General features: G+C 46.4%; 1 protein-coding gene across 1 annotated transcript in view; it reads right to left on the bottom strand.

Annotated features, from left to right (window-relative positions):
- LOC138260124 (cholesterol 24-hydroxylase-like) overlaps window positions 1-21,866 on the bottom strand; it is a 237,165-nt gene that overhangs the window by 82,971 nt on the left and 132,328 nt on the right. Inside the window, exon 9 of the mRNA XM_069208299.1 lies at window positions 10,309-10,371. Within this exon, the coding sequence (XP_069064400.1) occupies window positions 10,309-10,371 (63 nt within the window). The remainder of the gene's footprint in view (window positions 1-10,308; window positions 10,372-21,866) is intronic.

Below are 21,866 nucleotides of genomic sequence, written 5' to 3'. Positions count from 1 at the left end.
GGCTGTGTAGTGTCCAATTCCTCATGAAAGGCTAATTTCCTTTTAGGTTTTAGAGGAGATGGGGTGTGGCCAACATGGCGACCGGAGCAGCAGCATAATCTGTAGCTCCGCTCAAGGCCGTAGCAATTATCCTAGTGGCGGCGCCTCCCGACTCCTCTGGGACAGACGCCGGCCTCCCTGCTGCCCGGGACCCCCCTTGGAGAAGCTGGCGGGCTTTGGTCCCGTCGTCAGAGACGTCCCTCAGCAATAGCAGCGGCTCGCGAGGAGGAGAGGCGGGACCCCTAGCCCGCAGCCGGTGCACGCGCCGCCTGTGGGGACAGGGCCCGGTACTGCCATCGAGAAAGCCCAAAGCGGTTGAGCCCCGCTCCCGCGGGACTGCAAGTAAGCGGGCTCGGGATGGGTATTTCGGCCCGAGCGGCCCATGGTGCTCATACGGGAACCAGTGCCGGCCAGTGGGGCCTCGCCTGGGGCACGAGCCGCAGCACACACAACGAGGCCCAGTTCCTGATCCATGAACGGAGGGAACTATTGTGGGCGAGGACTGGCAGCAAACACCACAGCACCTACCATACATACTTTTGATACCTCATGTGCCCCACCCGTGGGGGATTGACTCCTACCTGCCCTTGAAGTTGGGTGTGAACGAGGCCTTCCGCTTCCATCTCCCCGTTGCCTTCCAGTGCCCTGGCTAATTGGCGGGCCAGGAGGGGATCAGGGTGCAAGGGCCGGGGGCCCCTGCTGTGGACCCATACGACAGGTCCTGTGACCAAATGGTGCTCAGCCCATGTAACCGGGTTGTGCCGCAGATCACTGCTCAGCACAAAGCAAGGAGGGGATCTGGGCCCTACCCCTAACTGGGCCCAGACACGACAGCGGTGGGGTGAGCGCTTGGGCAACCCACTGAGAAGGATCGAGAGGAGAAGTGGACCGAATTGCAGCGCGAATCACGGGCTCTTCACCACGATTGGCAAAAGTTACCTCAAATACCACTGGGAACACTGGTCGTGCCCGAATCGCAGCAGGTGCCCACACTTATTCCCCATTGCTACATGGCAGACGACTAATCAGCACAGCACCAAGTCATCCTAGACACGTCGTCTAACCTGGGAAGCATACGGCTAGGCGCACAATACCTTTAGCCTTTCACTGCCGAAGGTGTGAAATGGGCAAGCCGAAGACTCCACGGGAATCAAATGCTTCTCTCTCTGGTGACCACGACGCGACACGTCAAGCGCTACAGAAAATGGAACTCACCCTACACACCCATACAGCGCAGTTTGAAAAGATACTACAAGCCATCTTGGACACCAGGATTACTCTAGAAGCAAAAATAGGATCTGTCACAGTGGATGTCAGCATACTACGGGCAGACCAACATGCACTGTCAGATCGTGTGATAGACCTGGAAAAAGATATCACAACCCTTTGCCCAACAGTGAAAGAATTACAAGCACAGATGAACCATTTGGCAGCGGAAGTAGCCGACCTAAAACGCAGAGCTGAGGATGTGGAGGGAAGGTCACGGCGCAACAACATCCGACTAGTGGGGTTCAGAGAATGTGTTGAAGGCCCCAGCACAGAGCTATTCATGGAACAATGGCTCACGCAGACGATTCTGAAAGACAAAGTCCCGAAGTTCTTCTCAATAGAATGCGCCCACATAGTGCCTGGCAGACCCCCACACCTCTGAAGCGCAGGCCCGCCCCTTGATAGCAAGGGTACCCAACTATCGCGACAGAGACCTCATATTGCAGTTATTCCGCAAAACAGGACCTGTACGCTTTGAAAACATAACGATCACCGCCTACCCAGACTTCACTACGGAGGTACAAAGGAAACGCAGCTCTTTCTACTGAGGCAAGGAACGCCTCCGCAAGCACAACATCAAATATGCGCTGTTATACCCAGCCAGGCTCCGTGTACAAGATTACTACCGAGTTCATTTCTCCACGACTCCGGAAGATGCCTGGACCTGGTTACACGCCAAGGGCCTGGCCGGCTCGGCCAACGCTGAAAACACAGAGAAAACCTGGTCCCCCCCAAAGGCAAAATGCAGGCAGTGCAAAAAACAGGGACCTAAACCCACACCAGAACAATCTGTCGAAGAGCGCTCCCGACTGCTGCAGGCTACATCGCGATTTGTAAATGAATCCCCAACAACTATGTCCAGTCATACGAATGCCGAACCGGACCGAGACGCCCTCTCGGACTCCATAGACTCCCCCCGGGGCCCGTCCCTTACTCCGCGATTGGCCGACGATATATGACATGCACCTAATGCCCAGTCATTCACAAAGCTTATAATGTGGCAGGGCAGCAGACCTTAGAGTTTACTCAAGCAGATACCCGGGCGCCCGACTGGCTGACGCCAAGAGCCCACGGCGCTACACTCCACAGTGGGGCCTGTGACTGGGGTCCCGGGCGGCAGGCTGGGGGACAGCTGCATAAGGGGCCGGGAACTCTGACGACCAGACCCCATTAACTCTATTCACACACGCTCCATATGGACCAGTCTCTCCAGTCGTTAATCAGCGGAATTCTACCCGCCGTGGCACAGCTAATGTCAATGTTTTATATAGTTATTTGTTCTTTCATCACCCAATGGGTTTTCCCCATGATGTTTACATGAGTACACATCATCAGCATTGCACATCACATTTGCTCCAAAAGCCACAGCGCGATCAACAGAACCAAGGGTACAAACATGTCAATATCGGGTGGTAGTGGGCGTCTCTCAAATACGAAAGAGATGGGGGTCCCGCTCGATCCTCAACCAGATAAACCTACAACCTTGCATGGCTACCCAAGGTCAAAAATACATCCCACGATATAATGTGCTCACATGGAAAATAAGGGGAATGGCGTCACAGCGTAAGCGTCAGCGGGTACACACCTATCTCAGGAGACACCAGATCCTTCTAGCTATGCTGCAAGAGACACACCTCTCAATTGCCACACTAGAAAGCACACGTGTAAAATGGAAAGGGCAATTATATAGGACCACATCCTCTTCGTTCGCTCGTGGAGTGGCGATTTGGATCGCCCCGGGAGTCCCATTCATCATGGCTCGCACGCAGATAGACCCTAATGGCAGATACGTTGTCCTGGAGGGTGCACTGGACGGCTTACCCCTATCGCTGGTAGCGCTGTACGCCCCCAACACCAACCAACACGACTTCTTATGCACACTATCAACCGGAATCTTTAGCGACCCGGCTGCAGACAGTATATGGGGTGGAGATTTCAACTGCGTCTTAGATATCCACATGGACCACTCCTTTCCCCCACTCAGCACCGCCCCGACCAACCGCGCCTCACACGACCTGGTAACTTGGGTCTCAAAAATTGGCTTGAGATATGTTTGGAGATCTCGGCATCCAACTCATCGCAAATACTCCTACTATTCCCAAGTGCACAGCCTACACACCAGGATAGATATGCTCCTTGCATCAGCTGCAGTAATCCACAAGATATGCACATCAGAATACCGGGCCCTCACCATATCAGACCATAGCCCGTTATGCTCAACTTTAGACTGAGGTCGCACACACACATGCATACCCACATGGCGCCTATAAACAGAGACACTCGCAGATCCCCCCTTCCACGCAGAACTAGCCAAGTGCTTGTCCAACTATTTCTCCCTGAATAATAACACAACTGCATCACGCGCAACCGAATGGGACGCCCATAAAGTTGTGGTGTGTGGGCACTGCCTAGCAGCTTCAGTAGGGGTAAGGCGTACATTAACCAAAGAGACTAAGTTACGAAAGGCAGAGGTGGCGGTCTCCAGAAATGAGATGCCAATGGAAGAGCTGAAAGTATTAAGGGCTAGTCACAGAGAGGCTGATACCAGATTGTGTAAGCATGATTACAGACATTACACAACACGTCAATAAGCAGAAGGAGATAGATCAGGACGTCTATTGGCGTGGCTGGTTCGCCAGCCTTCGCAACCCTTACCCATAGTTGCACTCAGGTAATATTATTAACACTTGGGTGGAAATTAACAAGGCCTTTTATACATACTACCGCTCCCTATAATCACCCCCTCCTCCATCAACCGTGCAGCAAATGAACGAATTTTTGTCAATAATCTCCGAAAACGCAGACGTACTGGATAGCCCAATCACTATAGAAGAAATCCGTCTGGCGCTGTCACAGATGGCACGCAGCAAAGCACCCGGCTCAGACGGTCTGCCAGTAGAATATTTAAACTCCCAAGCAACACATCTTTTGCAGCCACTACTAGAGGTGTTTAACGAAACGCACGCCCGGGTGCAACTGCCAGACTCTATGCGCAAAGCTCTAATAGTGGTGCGCCCGGAGCCAGGCCGTGACCCCCTAGATGTCAGATCATACCGACCACTTTCTCTACTTAACTCTGACTGCAAGTTTCTTGGGAAAATCCTAGCAAACAGATTACTCCCCTATCTACCAAGTTTGATACACAATGGTCAATCTGGATTTATACCTGGGAGGAGCACCTTCTTAAATATCGGAAGATAAATCTGTATAATGCACAGCGACGTGGGTGGGGAGGCGGTAGCATTGTCATTGGACATAGAAAAAGCGTTCGACACGCTGTGTTGGGACTTCCTCGTGCACCCACTCAAAGCGCTGGGTTTTTGCACCAGCTATATAAGATGGATTAAAACACTATATGCAAAACTCACAGCCCGTGTCAAAACAGGACAAGTTATCTCTGAATCATTTCCAATAGGTAGAGGCACTAGGCAGGGGTGTCCCCTATCCCCCTTACTGTTCGCAATAGCCATGGAACCACTAGCGATCAAGCTCCGCAGCCACGCCCAAATATGGGGCATCCCAGAATTTAACACATACCACATTATATCCCTATACGTGGATGACACCCTGATATATTTACGCAATCACGCCACCTCCATTGCTGGGGTAATGACAATACTGGACACCTTTGCATCTACCTCCGGCCTACGAATTAACTGGACTAAGTCATGCATCTTCCCTCTCACTCCTATAGCAACTGAAATACGCTGGGCACTCCCGGAATATCAATTACCATGGTCTCATTCCACCTTCAAGTACTTAGGCATACAGATATATCACTCCATGGCAGACCTCAACGAAGGCAATATTGATAGAGTTCTCGGGTCTGTCCGTAGCTCCATACCGTTCTGGGGTTTGCTCCCTTTATCCCCTGTGGGACGGGTAGTCATAGCCAAAATGCTTATCCTCCAGAGATTTCTATTTCACTTCGCTGTGCTCCCGATACTCCTACCACGATCGCTCTTTCAATCACTGCACTATCCGCAGGACGTGGGTGGATTAGGCATGGCAAATTTTGATTTATACTACGCCGCTGCCCAACTGCAATGGCCATCCACGTGGCTCAGTGAGTCCCTCTCAGAAGAGCGTAAAGCGATAAAGGAATTAATAGCACCGCTCCCAATCCTAACTTCGCTATTAGCTAGTCCACATCACCCACAGAAAGGGGCTATATTGCTAGATGTAGCCAGATCTTGCTGGCACAGGTACGTCCAAGGCAGAACCCCTACGCTTCCTTACTCTCCCTCGCTGCTGTTGGCACAACTCCCGGGGGCCCAAAAGTGATCAATATATCACGATATATGCAGCGTGTGGCTGTTACGTGTAGGCGAATACTACTCGGGCTCTACGCTGCGTTCCTTTGGGGAACTAGTGGACTCGGGGGAGACTCACGCAGGGGCCTTTCTGACATACGGTGCAATCAAACTACTACTCGACAACATATGGGAGCACGGTAACGCTGAGCCACAGGAATTACAACTGCACACTGCGATTCTCTCAATGGGCAATACAAAAGGCATAATAACAAAACTATACAAGCAGCTCCTAGCTGGAGCTTGCTCGGAATTATCACAAGCCAAGGCTTGCTAGGACGCGGCCCTCCCCTCAGCCTTACCCCAGAATACCTGGTCCGCAGCATTATCAATGGTCAAAAATGTATCTCGCAATACTAGACTGCGCTACACTCAGTTTAACTACATTCACCACTCCTATCTATCTCCGGCCCGTATGAAAAAGATATACCTGAACTCAGACCCTGAATGCCCCAGATGCGCTACCCCAGCAGAAGATTTCTATCATATGGGTTGGAGCTGCTCCGCTGTGAACACGGCCTGGCAACGTATCACCAATACCACAGCTGACTTTGCTGGACACATCCTAACAACCACACCAGAATCTTGCCTGGTAGGCATACGTCGGTGTGGCAAAGGTGACAAACACCTTCATAAATTTATTGACTTAGCATTTGTGGTGTTCAAGCGCTTGATAGCCACACATTGGAAGGCCCTGCACGCCCCGTTACATGCTAACTGGCTCCGAGACTTGCTCAGATGCTCACAGGCAGAGGCTCAGACATTACGACAGCTACAACACAGGGGATTGATCCAGGGCGGCGCTGAAATCTGGGATACTTTTGTGGTTAACATTGAGGCCAGAGATGATACATACCCGCATTGAACCCTGGGTAAACTAAATGATACAGACCCCGTTAAACCCTCATACTGTATATCCCCCCACGGGCCACCGTAGATAACCCAGACATCATACTCACAGTACACCACTTAGGGCTCACGCCCGCTAGGCACACGGCCACAAGTTAAGCAAGTTTCCCCCTGCAGCGGAAACCTTCGTTGCCATGATGGGACCACCTACAGTGCAATACCCACTCCAGGCTCAGCCAAATTCCTCCCACAAACTGTGGACATAACTGATGCGCCACCTCCCCTCTCCAGACAAGGACAGCCCAACCCACTCCACATACCCATTAAGCCACATCAAGGATACAAATGTGACAATATTTATAAGTTTTTATGTTATGTGTTATTTCGAGGCACGGCAAAATACAAACTGCATTATATAAGTTTATATATGCGTGTAAAGAGAATACCAGAATTAATGAAGAAATGTACTGCCGCTCGTTTATCATGATTAATATTTAGATTTTTTTTAAAAAAGGTTTTAGAGGAGGTGCTGTTGTGATTCTGCCGGTTTCTCTGTGGATATGAATCCTGGCTTGCCTTTCGCCCATTACTTCAAATATTGACTGTACTTGAGAGTCCTCTTCAGAGGTGCTGTGGCTTTCTTTGAGTGTCTTAGAAAGTCCATGCTCCTCGTGTAACCTGCTCTTTTTGGCTCCTAACCCGGCTCTTTCAGTATCGAAAAAGATGGTGTGGTGGATGTTCTCGGCTCTGAAAGGAATTTCTGAATTTTCGACTCCATAAAACGGTGTTTGCTCGAGTCGGTTACAGATCCTTTTGTCGACTCCGATGGTTTCGGAGGAGTGCTCTTTTTTGGTGCCGAACTGGCAGTTTGGTCACCCGATGTCTTCTTTCAGGTCGAGCCATGGCCTTCCGGCAGTGGCGTACCCAAGGCCTTATATTTTGGTCTTTGTGATGGTACAGGGGCAGGCGTACTCATGTGTTGTCCTGCCATGACAGGTCTGTCTTCCCTGGATTCCTGGTCGGAGTCGGAACCTCGAATGGAGACTGCTGTCTGCGTGATCTCTTCTTCTTCGACGTTGGATCGGCAGGCCTCGCAATTTTCTTCCCGATGATCTGGGGAAAGGCTAAGATGAGGTGTTGGTCTGTATAAGGGAATTTCGCGTGGCACCGAGGACAGAATCGGAATGGAGTCCGATCCATGAGGCTTCCACGCGGTCAGTCCGACCAGGCCCGAGTTGGGCGTCCGTGCCCGGAAGGGCACGTAGAGATGTCTTTTCCGGCGGTATCGATGTGTCGATAAAAGATGTAAATCCGATCAATATAATACCGACAAAAAAAAGCGTTTTCAAAGTTTTCCAAATCGAACTATCAGAGTGAAAGGAAGCACGTCCGAACCCGATGGCGGAAAGAAAACAATCTAACAGAGTCAATCCCCATGCGCAATGGAACCGAAGAGGAGGAGTCACTCGATCCCGTGACTCGAAAACCCTTCTTCAAAGAAAAACAACTTGTAACACTCTGAGCCCAACACTAGATGGCAGAAGTATATGCACAGCATGTATATCTGCAGCTAACATGCCATCGAACATATATATATATATATATAGTGCTCTACACAAACGGTACATATTCATTAAACACCCCTAGGCATCAGTGTGCATTCATCATGGTACCAAAGTCAGACTTACCAGTTAAAGAACACATCCTTACCAAGTGATGCTAATAGAACACATTAGAATCATATACTGCCACTACTACTTTCATAATGCACAAAGCCATAGAGTTGACTAAACTTAGGTGTTGTACCACCACAAACGTATACCCTTAACAATCTACAGACCAACCAATCAAAATATGTTAAATTCAATATACTATGTACTCATACACACAACATTGCATCCCACACAACAAAATAAACAGCAAAGTATTTAGTAGCACAAATCCATACACAAAATACAATACATTGATTCATTACAAAATCTAGGAGGTTACGATCTAATATAGAGCATTACTAAAAACAAACACAGGGCTCATTGCTACATTAGCCAGTCACCATTAAATACGATTCATTGTTAAGAAACAACAGACAGCCAAAACACAATAGCAGCTGGCCACATTGAATGGCCAAGGAGAAATCAAAAAACATTTAAGTTGCCCAAACACAAAGTGATATTGGGGCATGCAAATGGCAGACAAGCACTATACAAAAGCTTGCGACATAACAACATATCATAACGTAATATAACATAACAAGGTGGATAACACAGGTATGTGGAATTCCTATAGCCTGAATCCCCCAGGACATATTGTTTGGGGTCAAAGACAACACATTTTCATGTGTATTTTGTCCTTGAGACAAGTAGGTCTCACCCGCTGCAGCACAAACCCTTTGGCTGTCAGTTTACAGGGAAAGCAACTGTCTGTAGTTGTGTACTATTTTTGTCCATATAATAATGCTGTTTGGACTTGTATTTATGCTTCATTAATGCAAAGCCTTTAATATTAGGGTGAGCAATCTAAATAAACGTTGTAAGGTCACACTGCACTTCTGACAGAGGTTCTAGTAAAAATGTGTGTACACACGTTTGAAAAACTTAATAATATGAGACAAGTATATTGCTAACAAAATGCTCTCTGATTAAATGCAGATGTTTGAAGAAGCTTGTAAGCAACATTGTTGATACTTTGCTTTTAAAATAAAATGTTCAGAAAAAATGCAAGTAGGAAAAAAATGTTTTGCTAAATGACTGTGAACTTTTATGTACTTTTTCTTTGAAGCATCATTTAGTAAACTCTGTCTTATTTTGACATGGCTTTTGTAGCACTTTATTGTTGTGGGAGCTGTCAGGCCCTCACCGTTGTAACAGACTTTGGCCAAAAGCAGAAGCACATTTTTGGTCTCAACAGCACACATTGCCACAGAAGTTCCTGGCACTGAACAAAATTACTTTGCGTGTCAATATGCTCCTTGTGGAAGACCAGAATGCTGTCACTCACAGTGAAGCCAGCAGTTAGATGGATAGAGAGAGAAAGAGAATTTTAATAAAAACAAAATGTCATGGATAATTTTAATTTACAGAAGTAGACCAGGAAATCGTACTCCTAGAACACATTTGTGAACTGTATTTTAGCACGAGCAAATATGCATGTATAGATTTGCTCATGGCCAAATGTATTGAGCGTTCACAAGTTCACTTTTCCTCCAACCACTTTTTTCCCAAACCTGGAGGAACTTCTATTTCTGCCCTTGTCAGGAGTAAATTTCCAACCTTTCTCTGAATGGGAAAATATTAGAGAAGAGTTGGTGAAAATCCTTAAAACATTCATTTTAGTGGGTTTGCACAGACTAAAAGGCATTCCAGCCCTGGACCTTTGGCTTACTGCTTCCTCGAATCACAGTATGTGGACCTGCAGAAAGGTGGCAAAATAAGGAAATTGCTGTAGTAGGGATTGAAATTGCTGGTGTTCAAGCCCTACTATAGTGTTAGCCCTGGCATAATCAGAAAGGCTATTATCAGAGCTCCTACATAATGAGATTGCACCCATAATTTATCACCGCACTACATGGCACCAAAGGGACAGCAGATGTTTTACAGGACCAGTAGATTTATGAAGCAACCTGTCCCAGACAAGTAGATATGTTATTAAATTCACACCCCTGATAACATATTCTGGGTGGAGGGAGGCAACTGGTGGGTTGCTTTCCATTTACATAGCTAAGGGAGAAATATCAATGAACAACAAACAAATAATCTTAAACTCACTCACTGCTTTGATTACAATCCATCAGAAATCTTGTAATACAATGCATTATACTTCGTTAAATTAAGTCACTAACCAGCAAGGAAGAATGTAACAAAGTTGTCCAGCATAGTTTCCTCATCACAATATTCTTCCAAAGCTGTAGGAACAAGAAATAATTGGGTAATCGTCACACATAGCTGTAGTTTAAAAAAATCCAGTACTGATCACATTTAGTAAAACCCATCTGTTACTAAAATTAACCAACATGATTAAGGTAGATGAAACTTTCATTTGTTCTAGATTCAAAGGAGTTGGATGGTCTGAATTTTTTAAGTGTGAAGATTTATTTCTGCAAACTGTAAAAAAATTAAAGGCCCAATTCACAAAGATAAACCTATACGTTTGTGTAGGTTTACTATTTTTTTGCTATTCGAAAACTACAAATGTATTCTATCTTTTTATATGCAGAGTTCTCCACACCAGCTTCACAGTTGTAAAATTAATTTTACTAAAATTATGCTTGTAGTTTGTGTGAATGTCTCAAATGGTTTCCTAATCTTTCAAGGGTCTATAAGAATTTTACCCATGACAGGGGCTTCCCTTTTATAGTGAGCTGTTATTTCCATAAAATGCCCCTACACAGAACATGGAAAGGCAATTACTGCTGTCCTTGAATGAAACATATGTACACAGTTTTCCACGGGGGAAACTAGCTATAAGTGTAGATTAATAACCACAAATTACTAAAAGGTGCATACTTACATACCTGTGAAGCGCCTGTCGAAAACGCCCCTTTGGGAGCGGTCACCCCAATTTTTTGAAAAATTTTATTGGTTCCTAAACTTTTTACACATGGACACTGTTGTCCAGCGCCCAGTGTATGTGCTCTGATTCCTAAGCGATGTACAAAGTGTCTAATCGTTGACTAAGCTCTGTGCAAATTGTCTAATCGTTAACTGGCACATTTAATTCTCATATGGGGTCATAATTATAAGGCAGAAACTAGACACATGGCACGGAAAGTTAAATGTCACCCATGGACTGCAGCACTTAGTGGCTTAAGGTCAAACATTGTAGCCTCAGTGGTGCAGTTTAAACCTGCAGAAAGAACTGTCAAAATAAAAGTTTTTAACAAGAGAAAAGACTTGTGTTTAAAAATTAATAAGTCACCCCGTGTATGCCCTGCAGTCCATAAGGTAGAGTACTTAGGGGGTCATTCTGACCCTGGCGGTCATGGACCGCCAGGGCCGGGGACGGAGGAAGCACCGCCAACAGGCTGGCGGTGCTTCAGGGGCATTCTGACCGCGGCGGTACAGCCGCGGTCAGAAACGGAAAACCGGCGGTGTCCCGCCGGTTTCCCGCTGCCCTAGGGAATCCTCCATGGCGGCGCTGCAGGCAGCGCCGCCATGGGGATTCCGACCCCCTTACCGCCAGCCTGGTTCTGGTGGTTTTGACCGCCAGAATCTGGCTGGCGGTAACGGGTGTCGTGGGGCCCCTGGGGGCCCCACCAACATTTTCAGTGTCTGCCAAGCAGACACTGAAAATCGCGACGGGTGCAACTGCACCCGTCGCACCCCTTCCACTCCGCCGGCTCCATTCGGAGCCGGCATCCTCATGGAAGGGGGTTTCCCGCTGGGCTGGCGGGCGGCCTTCTGGCGGTCGCCCGCCAGCCCAGCGGGAAACTCAGAATTACTGCGGCGGTCTTTTGACCGCGCAGCGGTATTCTGACGGCGGTACTTTGGCGGGCGGCCTCCGCCGCCCGCCAAAGTCAGAATGACCCCCTTAGTCTAAAAAGTGGGACTTCTAGAAATGGGATGTTTCCATATCCTTGCATTGACAAGCCCCACCAAAAGCTAGTTAAACTGTGAAAGGCTATGACTGTCCAATGAGAAGACTAGAATGCAGATTAAAATATTAATTATGCTATCTCAGGTTTGGAACCAGCTAGGATAATAGCTAAACCACTATTTTTCATATTCATTAATATTCATTAAAAGTCTAATTCAATGGTGAAATCCAATTTTTAATAAATATTTAGGAAACTTAGCTTTTAGGAAGGTACCTTTTGCCAACCTGGAGCTCCAGGAGGCTAATTTGCAGTAGTTCTCTATCAGCTGCCTAGCTAGTGCCTGACCATAATGAGGTGTGAAAACTGCTCCCAGAGGAAAGACAATGGTCTGAGTGTGGGTAAGTGTTTTCTAACCCTTGCAAAAAGGCAAGTTAGGGTGGACCCAGGGACTTTATTAACCTGTAAATAGGCCTGTCATTACACCTGTAAATGTAACATGAGACCTAGAGAAGGCAAACCTTTGTTCTCCAAGCCAGACACCTACAGAACTGATTTTGAGTGATCTCAGAGTGGGGGCCTGCTTACTTCTCTGGTCACATCTCCAGGTGAGCACAAAAGCTCTGCAAGAGATAGAAAGAATTCTCCATTTTGAATGTTAGCAGTGGGGTACACTATGGACTTGTTTGCAATAGGGCAAATAGGAGCTGTTGAGAAGGTGGGTAGGGTTGCCTGAGCCAAAAACTTTCTGGGAGCTGTTCCTGCTGTTAGAGACCTGGTAGGAAAGTTGAAGGCCTGGACCTGTTCCCATTTGTACTCAGGACAAAGCTATGGACTACAAGGACCAGTTGGCTGACTTCCTTTGTGGCTGCAGGGGCAAAACAAGCTGTAAGAGACTTTTTCCCTAAAGTGCCCATCTGACCAGTTACAACTGGACCTGACTGATGGCCTCTTCGTGAGTGAATATTGACCCTAAAGTGTTGCCCATGAGGTCAGAGACCCTTGGCTATGTCTAACTAAACTTCTTTTACATTCTCCTAAAAGTTGGGACTTAAAAACAATTTTGGACTTCCAGCCATCTGAGGACTTGGCCCAGCCACCCAAGCCAATCTGGCCCAGGCGTGACTTTGCTTGACTGAAGAAATCAATTTCTCTATTCAAAGCAGCAAATCAGTTTCAGCAGGCCCTAAATGAGAAAAACAGAGCTTCATCAGGAACCAGGCCAACAGCTATCGAGCTTTGAGAGGACTTTCCTAGGTACTCTCTGCAACTTTGCTCCATTAAAGTATTTTAATTTCTATTTTAGACACTAAGGGCCTGATTTAGACTTCGGAGTACAGATTGTACTCCGTTAGGCCAACGGGGTAAAATACTCCATCACCCTGACAGAGTACGTGTCCACTGAATTTTAAGTTGTCCACTGACCTACCGGACAACCCTAGTCATTGACAGCAATGGCTGTCACAGTGGTCCCAGACAATGAGTTTGATGTTCGATGGACGGCTGTGTCAAACATGATGGCGCGAGTCAAACCTTTAACAAGATTCTCTTTCTTCAAAAACAAAGTCCCAAAATGGGATTTTGATTTTGCAAAAACAAAAACCAATGACCCCCACGCAATGGAAGCTTTTTATATGGTGAGGGGGTCATTAGAAAATTTTTACTGTCCCTTACTATCGGTGTTTGTCACTGCGGTATAGAAGAGTAAAAACCAGCCATTAGACCACCCACTTTAAATTGAGCTGGTGGTTGAATGGACAAACCTCTGCAAGTTCACACTCCATTGGGTAATTGGAGAAGTATGTCAGTGACGGAGTAGTCTCTGTCGTTGACATACTTGAAGCATGGATGTAATTTGTGACCCCTGGCTTGCCCCCTGCAGACCCTAACACTGCCCTTGTGACTCCTGAGCTCAGGCTTTAAATGCCAGCACAAGGAATAGAGGAAACAAGGCATTTTCATCTCAAAATAAAAGCATCTGAGATTTCCAAGCTGCTCTTACTGGGGACAAGTAAAACAGTTAAAATGTGTAACTGTTTCAATCTGTCCCATCTGCTAAGGGTTTGCTTAAGTATTGCCTAACAGCACACCTGTCAAGGCCTCTCAGTCCCATGACTCCAGCAGACAGGAGCATCCCTCACCTGCATGCTATAGGAGGACAGGCATCACTGAGAAGGAGTTACCAGGACTGCTGTTAGTAGTGTGTGCCTATCTTCCTGGGCTGCTGGAGCTCAAACTGTGGACCACATGCAGTGCTGCCAACAGCCTTGCAGCCAGTCATAGAAGATGTTTTAATATTTTGCAACTGAGCATGGCTGCTATTTTTTGAGATTGCTATTGTGTGACAAGTTCATGTGTTCAAATGTATCAATTTATTGTCCTGTGTGACACTTTAAGTGCCATCTTGTTGCAAGTAACACCAAGCCGTTATACTTTGGTAATTAGATACATTTAGGAAATTAACCTTCTGCCCTTCCCGACCCTATTATGCAATTTAAGGCTGCATGTTGCATTCTGGGACTTGTAGTTTTTCTTTTATCTGGATTCCAGGTTTAGAAACCCTGAACTTGCTGAAGTGTGTATCACATTCAGAATATATCACATAATTTCACTAAACTATAAGGTCAAGCAGTATTTGTGGGGGTTTCTCAGGGTAGTGTGAACAGTGTTGCATATCATCTCTGCACAAGAAAATGTAATAATGCACTTGTGGAACCTATGGGAAACAATAACACATTTGATGGAGTTTCTCAGGGGGATATGCGAAGAGGCATAGCATGGGGCCAGATGTACTATGCCATTTTGCAGTTACAAAGCCTGCGATTCACAAAATCACTGAATTTGCAACTGCAAAATGACATTTATATGTATTAGTCAGTCAATGTTTATCGCATTACAAAATGGCTTTAGAAATGAATAACAAACTGGTATTTGGGTGGGGCATGTTTAGAGTGTCCTTTCCAAATTGAAGTTTGCAATGCAGTCTCTCCATGTTTTGCAACTGTAATCTGGTTGCAAAAAAATTGAAAAGTTATCAACTCTGAAATTGGGTTAATAGCCCATCACCTCTTTGCAAAGGGGAAGGGGCCCCTTTGGGAACTCTCTCCCTTCATGAATGTTAAAAGAAAGTTTGCTAGGGAGCAAACAGTGGTTCTTTTCCGAAAATTATTTTTGTTTAATGGCAGTGACCTATTGGAGCATTTGTTGGTTCAAAAAATTCTATTCCTTTCGCAAGCCAGCAGGTAATGGGAGCCAATGATCATGCATCCCCTCATCTGGGAGTGTGCCCTCCTTTCCCCTATTATCCCTTCACCTTTGCATAAACTGCACCTTCTTTCTTTCCTTCTCTCTCCTTTAATCATGCTTCCTGCTTCTTTCTCTTCAACCCCATTCTCTTTCACGTCTCCAACAGTGTTCTACAATGTCCTTGTCCTCCCTTCTCCTTTCGTGCATCACTTTCTGCATCTTCTTTTCTTGCTCTCTCTTTGTCTCCTTCCTACTCTTTCTCTGTTTTGTCCCCTGCACTTCTCCATCTTTACGACTCTCTTTTCTTTGTTTCTCATCTCTGAAACAATATCTTAATGCTCAGACCAGTGCTATTTTTGGGTAAGAAAGTGTTCTTAATCAAACAGCAGAGTTAAATACTAAACAATCCAATTTAGGAATACTGGATCCTATCCCTGATGATAATCCTCTTGTGGGCGCTACACTCCCTCCCTCTTCACATGCTCTCCCCCACCCTCGCACCCTATTTTTATATTCCCCCATTAGTCGTTGGCAAAAAGCATGAATTGGAGTCATTCCCCAATGGTTCAAATTTGCAATCAGTCATGGGTTCCTACCTCAATGTTGTTGTGGTCCTCACCAATAACACAGCTCTGTATGCCATTGGCAGTGCCACATCGCACACCACAGCAGCAGCCAGCGTGTGCTAAGCAGGTAAATGCTAAGCAAGGTGCATCATATGATATAGAAAATTATACACCATGTAATTCTAATGGAGGCATAAGTACGCTTATGAGATCCTGCAATTTTGGGATATTATCATCATATCACCCCATGACACTGAGGGGCCTTGCACGAAGTTAGCCCTGACTTTAAACTTGAGGACACCCTATGCTTCCAGACACATGGGACCCGCATGGGTAGTACCTTCACACCAAGTGTGGCAGGCCTACATGTACAAAGTTTGGAAACCAGTAGGATCCTGACACCAGATAACCCCTTTGTTATCCATATTAATACATGGAAATGTTATATGGAGGAAGTCTTTATCGTCTAGGAAGGGGCGTGGGATACAGCTGAGGATTTCTTCATCTGGCTGAACCACCAAAACTGATACCTAAAACTCACCCATTCTATCTCCACTAACAGCATTGTTTTCCTAGATCTCAACATCAATGCAGATCAAGGAGGGCTGCACACTACTACGCACTTCAAACCCATGGCCAAAAACAACCTGCTGCACTTTGATAGTTTCCACCCACGTACTCTATGGGAAAACCTCCTGCACAGCCAGTTTCTGAGACTGCAGCGAAACTGTAGCAACATCACAGATTATAAAACACAGGCAGAGGCACTCTGAAACTGAGACACACGCACTGCCCACAGCCTATCCTTTCTAAAGCAAATAAGAGGGCTACTAACAACAACAGGGATGCCCTCCTAGAACCACTTGTAAGGCACAAGGAAGACCCCCACCTTATCTGCACAACCATGTGCAATATAGCCACTGACAGAGTGAGAAAAAATGCCAATAAACAGTGGGGTATGCTGAGAGCAGGCACACTGAAGTTCAAGAAGCCACTTTTTCCAAATAAACAGGCAACAAGCGTCAGACTCCCTTGTTCACACATGCCCACAACATGCCGACAAACTGTAACTCAGAAAGAGAGTCTATCTGGTCAAGTGCCTATGTGGACTCCACTACGTGGTCATGACTCATAGGAAGGTGAAAACCAGAATCTGCAAACAGCACAGTAACATAAGAAGTAAAGCAGAAACTTAGGCAAGGGTTGCTCCCGGGGGGAGGGGGAATTTATTTTACACCATTTCTGCCTCCCCTGGGGGCAGATCGGCCTATTGTTATTAGGCCGATCTGCCCCCAGGGGGAGCAGGAACTTCTAGGCGCCAGGGAATCATTTTTCTAGTTTTTTTTTGTTTTGTTTTGTTTTGTTTTTTAGAGGTGGGGAGTGACCCCCTAGGCAAGGGTCGTTCCCCTAAGGGGCAAATTGTATTTAGACCATTTCTGCCCCACTTGGGGGCAGATCAATCAATTTTTGTTAGGCCAATCTGCAGAAACCCCTAGCACCCGGGATCTTTTTTTGTGTGCCAATTCCAGTCAAGGGGAACGACCCCTTAGGCAAGGGTCGCTCCGGGGGGGGGAAATTTATTTTAGGCCATTTCTGACCCCCCCCCCCCTGCCGGGGGCAGGAACCTCTAGTCGCCAGGGATAAAAAATAAAAATAAAAAATAAATTGTTTTTTTTTTTTTAGAGGCAAGGGTCGCTCCTCTGGGGGGCAAATTGTATTTAGACCATTTCTGCCACCCTTGGGGGCAGATCAGCCAGTTTTTGTTAGGGGGCAGAAACCCCTAGCACCGGGGATCTTTTTTTTTGCACCAATTTCAGTCAAGGGGAGCGACCCCTTAGCCAATGGTCGCTCCCGGGGGGGGAATTTATTTTAGGCCATTTCTGCCCACCCGGGGGCAGATGGGCCTGTTGTTATTAGGCCGATCTGCAGAAACCTCTGGGCGCCAGGGATACATTATTTTTTTTTTTTAGAGGTGTGGAGCGACCCCCTAGGCAAGGGTCGCACCCCTAGGGAGCAAATTGTATTTAGACCATCTGCTGATTTTTGTTAGGCCGATCTGCCCCGCTTGGGGGCAGAAACCACTAGACACCAGGGATTTTGTTTTTTTACAGCAAATTCACAGAAGGGGAGTGACTCCTTAGGCAAGGGTCACTCCCCGGGGACGGGGGGCAAATTTATTTTAGGCCATGTCTGCCCACCCGGGGGCAGATCGGCCTATTGTTATTAGGCCGATCTGCCCCCACGGGGCAGAAACCTCTGGGCGGCAGGGATACATTTTTTTTTGTTTGTTTTTTTAGAGGTGGGGAGCGACCCCTTAGGCAAGGGTCGCTCCCTCGGGGTGAAGGTCAAATTTATTTTAGGCCATTTCTGTCCCCCCCCCGAGGGCAGATCGGCCTATTGTTATTAGGCCGATTTGCCCCCGGGTGGGGCAGAAACCTCTAGGCACCAGGGATAATTTGTGTTTATTTGTTTTTGTATTTTAGAGGTGGGGAGCGATCCCTTAGGCAAGGGTCGCTCCCGGGGGGGAGGGGGCAAATTTATTTTAGGCCATTTCTGCCCCCCCCTATTGTTATTAGGCCGATCTGCAGAAACCTCTAAGCACCAATATTTTGTTTTTTAGAGGTGGGGAGCGACCCCTTAGGCAAGGGTCGCTCCCCTGGGGGGCAAAATGTATTTAGGCACATTATTGTTGGCCATATCTGCCCCCCTTGGGGGCAGATGGGCCTATTTTTGGAAGGCGGGCAGAAAGCCCACCAGAGACCAGGGACGTTTTTTATTTCCAAAATAAGAGGGTGGGATATGGCCATACCCCCACCCCAAATAAATGGGGCCAAGATTGTTCTACCCACCAGTGGGCAGATGGGGCAATTACCCCTGATCCACACCCCGGGGGGGGGGGCAGAAAGTCTACTAGATGCCAGAGAGTAAAAAAAAAAAAAAAAAAGAATATTGGGGTGGTGGCTACCAACCAGTATGGGCCTGGTAATGCCCCCACCCCAACTAAATAGGGTAACAGTCTTTCAGCTCTCTCCACACTCTAAAACATCTTATCCCACAGCAAGAAAGAAGACATTTGATTATTTTGTGTTTTGGTTTTACATTTGGGCCATGAGAGCTTGGCTAACTCTCAAAATCGTCCCACTTGGAATGGTGAGGGCTGCACTTTATGGACTATGGGACGCTGCCATGTAGAAAAATCCACAAGATCTAGACACATCTGAAAACTAAACATCTGGGTGATTCCAGGGTGGTGTGTTTCATAAGAACCCCGCACCATTTTCGTACCCACAATGCCTTGCAAACCTCCAAATTTGCTGGAAAGCACACATTTTTCCCACATTTTTGTGATGGAACCTTCCAGAATCTGCAGGAATCCACAAAATTCCTACCACCCAGCATTGTCTCATCTATACCGATAAAAATTCTGCTGCACTTGTGAGCCTAAAAATGTTTTTTGCAAACTGTCCTTTTGGACCCCTTTTGGTTCCCCCTCAATATCTACATGTTTTGGCTCTTCCCTTTCACAAGCACTTGGCCCACCTACATAAATGAGGTATCATTTTTACCGGGAGACTGAGGGGAACATTGGGTGGTATGAAATTAGTCCCAGTGCAGTGATCCGACACAGAAATGTGGGAAAAATGTGATTTTGTAGCTAAATGTGAGGTTTGCTGAGGATTCTGGGTAAGAAAACATTGGGGGATCCACGCAAGTCACACCTCACTGGACTCCCTCGGGTGTCTAGTTTTCAGAAATGTCTGGGTTTGGTAGGTTTCCCTAGAAGGCTGCTGAGCCCAGGACCAAAAACGCAGGTGCCCCCCCACAAAGCAGGTAGTTTTATATTTAATAATTTTTATGTGTCCAGACAGTGTTTTGGGGCATTTCCTTTCGCGGGCAGTAGGCCTACCCACAAAATTGAGGCACCATTTTTATCGGGAGACTTGGGGGAGTGCTGAGTGGAAGGAAATTTAAGGCTCCTCTCTGATTCCAGAACTTTCTGTCACCGAAATGAGAGGAAAAAGTGCTTTTTTGGCCACATTTTGAGGTTTGCAAAGGATTCTGGGTAACAGAACCTGGTCAGAGCCCCACAAGTCACCCCATCTTGGATTCCCCTAGGTGTCTAGTTTTCAAAACTATGCAGATTTGCTCGGTTTCCCTAGGTGCCGGCTGAGTTAGAGGCCAAAATCCACAGCTAGGCACTTTGCAAAAAACAGCTCTATTTTCTTTTTGAAAATGTGATGTGTCCACGTTGTGTTTTGGGCAGTTCCTGTTGCGGGCGATAGGCCTACCCCCCAAGTGAGGTACCATTTTTATCAGGAGACTTGGGGGAAAGCTGGGTGGAAGGAAATTCTGGCTCCTCTCTGATTCCAGAACTTTCTGTCACCAAAATGAGAGGTAAAAGTGTTTTTTTGGCCAAATGTTGAGGTTTGCCAAGGATTGTGGGTAACAGAACCTGATCAGAGCCCCAGAAGTCACCCCATTGTGGATTCCCCTAGGTGTCTAGTTTTCAAAACTGCACAGGTTTGCTAGGTTTCCCTAGGTGCCAGCTGAGCTAGAGGCCAAAATCCACAACTAGGCACTTTGCAAAAAACAGCTCTGTTTTCTTTGTGAAAATGTGATGTGTCTACGTTGTATTTTGGGGCATTTCCTGTCGCAGGCGCTAGGCCTTCCCACGCAAGTGAGGTACCATTTTTATAGGGAGACTTGGGGGAACACAGAAAAGCAAAACAAGTATTATTGCCCCTTGTCTTTCTCTAAATGTTTTCCTTCCAAATGAAAGACAGTGTGTAAAAAAGACGTCTTTTTGAGAAATGCCCTATAATTCACATGCTAGTATGGGCACCCCAGAATTCAGAGATGTGCAAATAACCATTGCTTCTCAACACCTTATCTTGTGGCCATTTTGGAAATACAACTATTTTTCACTTTTTATGTTTCAGCAAATGAATTGCTGTATACCCAGGATAGAGTGAAAACCCATTGCAAGGTGCAGCTCATTTATTGGCTCTGGGTACCTAGGGTTCTTGATGAACCTACAGGCCCTATATATCCCCGCAACCAGAAGAGTCCAGCTGACGTAATGGTATATTGCTTTAAAAAAATCTGACATCGCAGGAAAAAGTTACAGAATAAAACATGGAGAAAAATGGCTGTTTTTTTTACATCAATTTCAATATTCTTTTATTTCAGCTGTTATTTCCTGTAGGAAACACTTGTAGGATCTACACAAATGACCCCTTGCTGAATTCAGAATTTTGTCCACTTTTCAGTAATGTTTAGCTTTCTGGGATCCAGCATTGGTTTCTCACCCATTTTGGTCACTAACTGGAAGGAGGCTGAAAGCACAAAAATAGTAAAAATGGGATATATGTCCCAGTAAAATGTCAAAATTGTGTTGAAAAATGGGGTTTTCTAATTCATGTCTGCCTGTTCCTGAAAGCTGAGAAGATGGTGATTTTACCACTGCAAACCCTTTGTTGATGCCATTTTCAGGGAAAAAAACACAAGCCTTCTTCTGCAGCCCTTTTTCCCGTTTATTTTTTTAAAAACGAAATGTTTGCTGTATTTTGGCCAATTTCTTGGTCTCCTTCAGGGGAACCCACAAAGTCTGGGTACCTCTAGAATCCCTATGATGTTGGGGAAAAAGGATGCAAATTTGGCGTGGGTAGCTTATGTGAACAAAAAGTTATGAGGGCCTAAGCGCGAACTGCCCCAAACAGCAAAAAAAAGGCTCGGCACAGGAGGGGAAAAAGCCTGGCAGCGAAGGGGTTAAACACTGCTGGGCCTTGCAGTCATTAACATATAGGCTACGGGGGAGGATAATAGGTCTTGAGCCAAGTGGGGACCCATGACAACTGGAGTACACAGGTTTGGTTTACCCAAGGCAGCTGGGGTGAGTACCAGCCTGGCTGGTTATGGCTTAACTATTATAATACTAATTTTACCTACAGTGTGTGACTACTAGGTACGCTACTCTCTGGATAGCCTTATGGGGCATGCAGCATCCACTTATTAAGGAGACATTTAATCCTTTATATCATCTTGAATAATTCG

Source organism: Pleurodeles waltl, chromosome 9 (assembly GCF_031143425.1).
Source record: "Pleurodeles waltl isolate 20211129_DDA chromosome 9, aPleWal1.hap1.20221129, whole genome shotgun sequence".
NCBI lineage: Eukaryota > Metazoa > Chordata > Amphibia > Caudata > Salamandridae > Pleurodeles > Pleurodeles waltl.
This window is presented reverse-complemented; position numbering and strand designations above follow the sequence as displayed.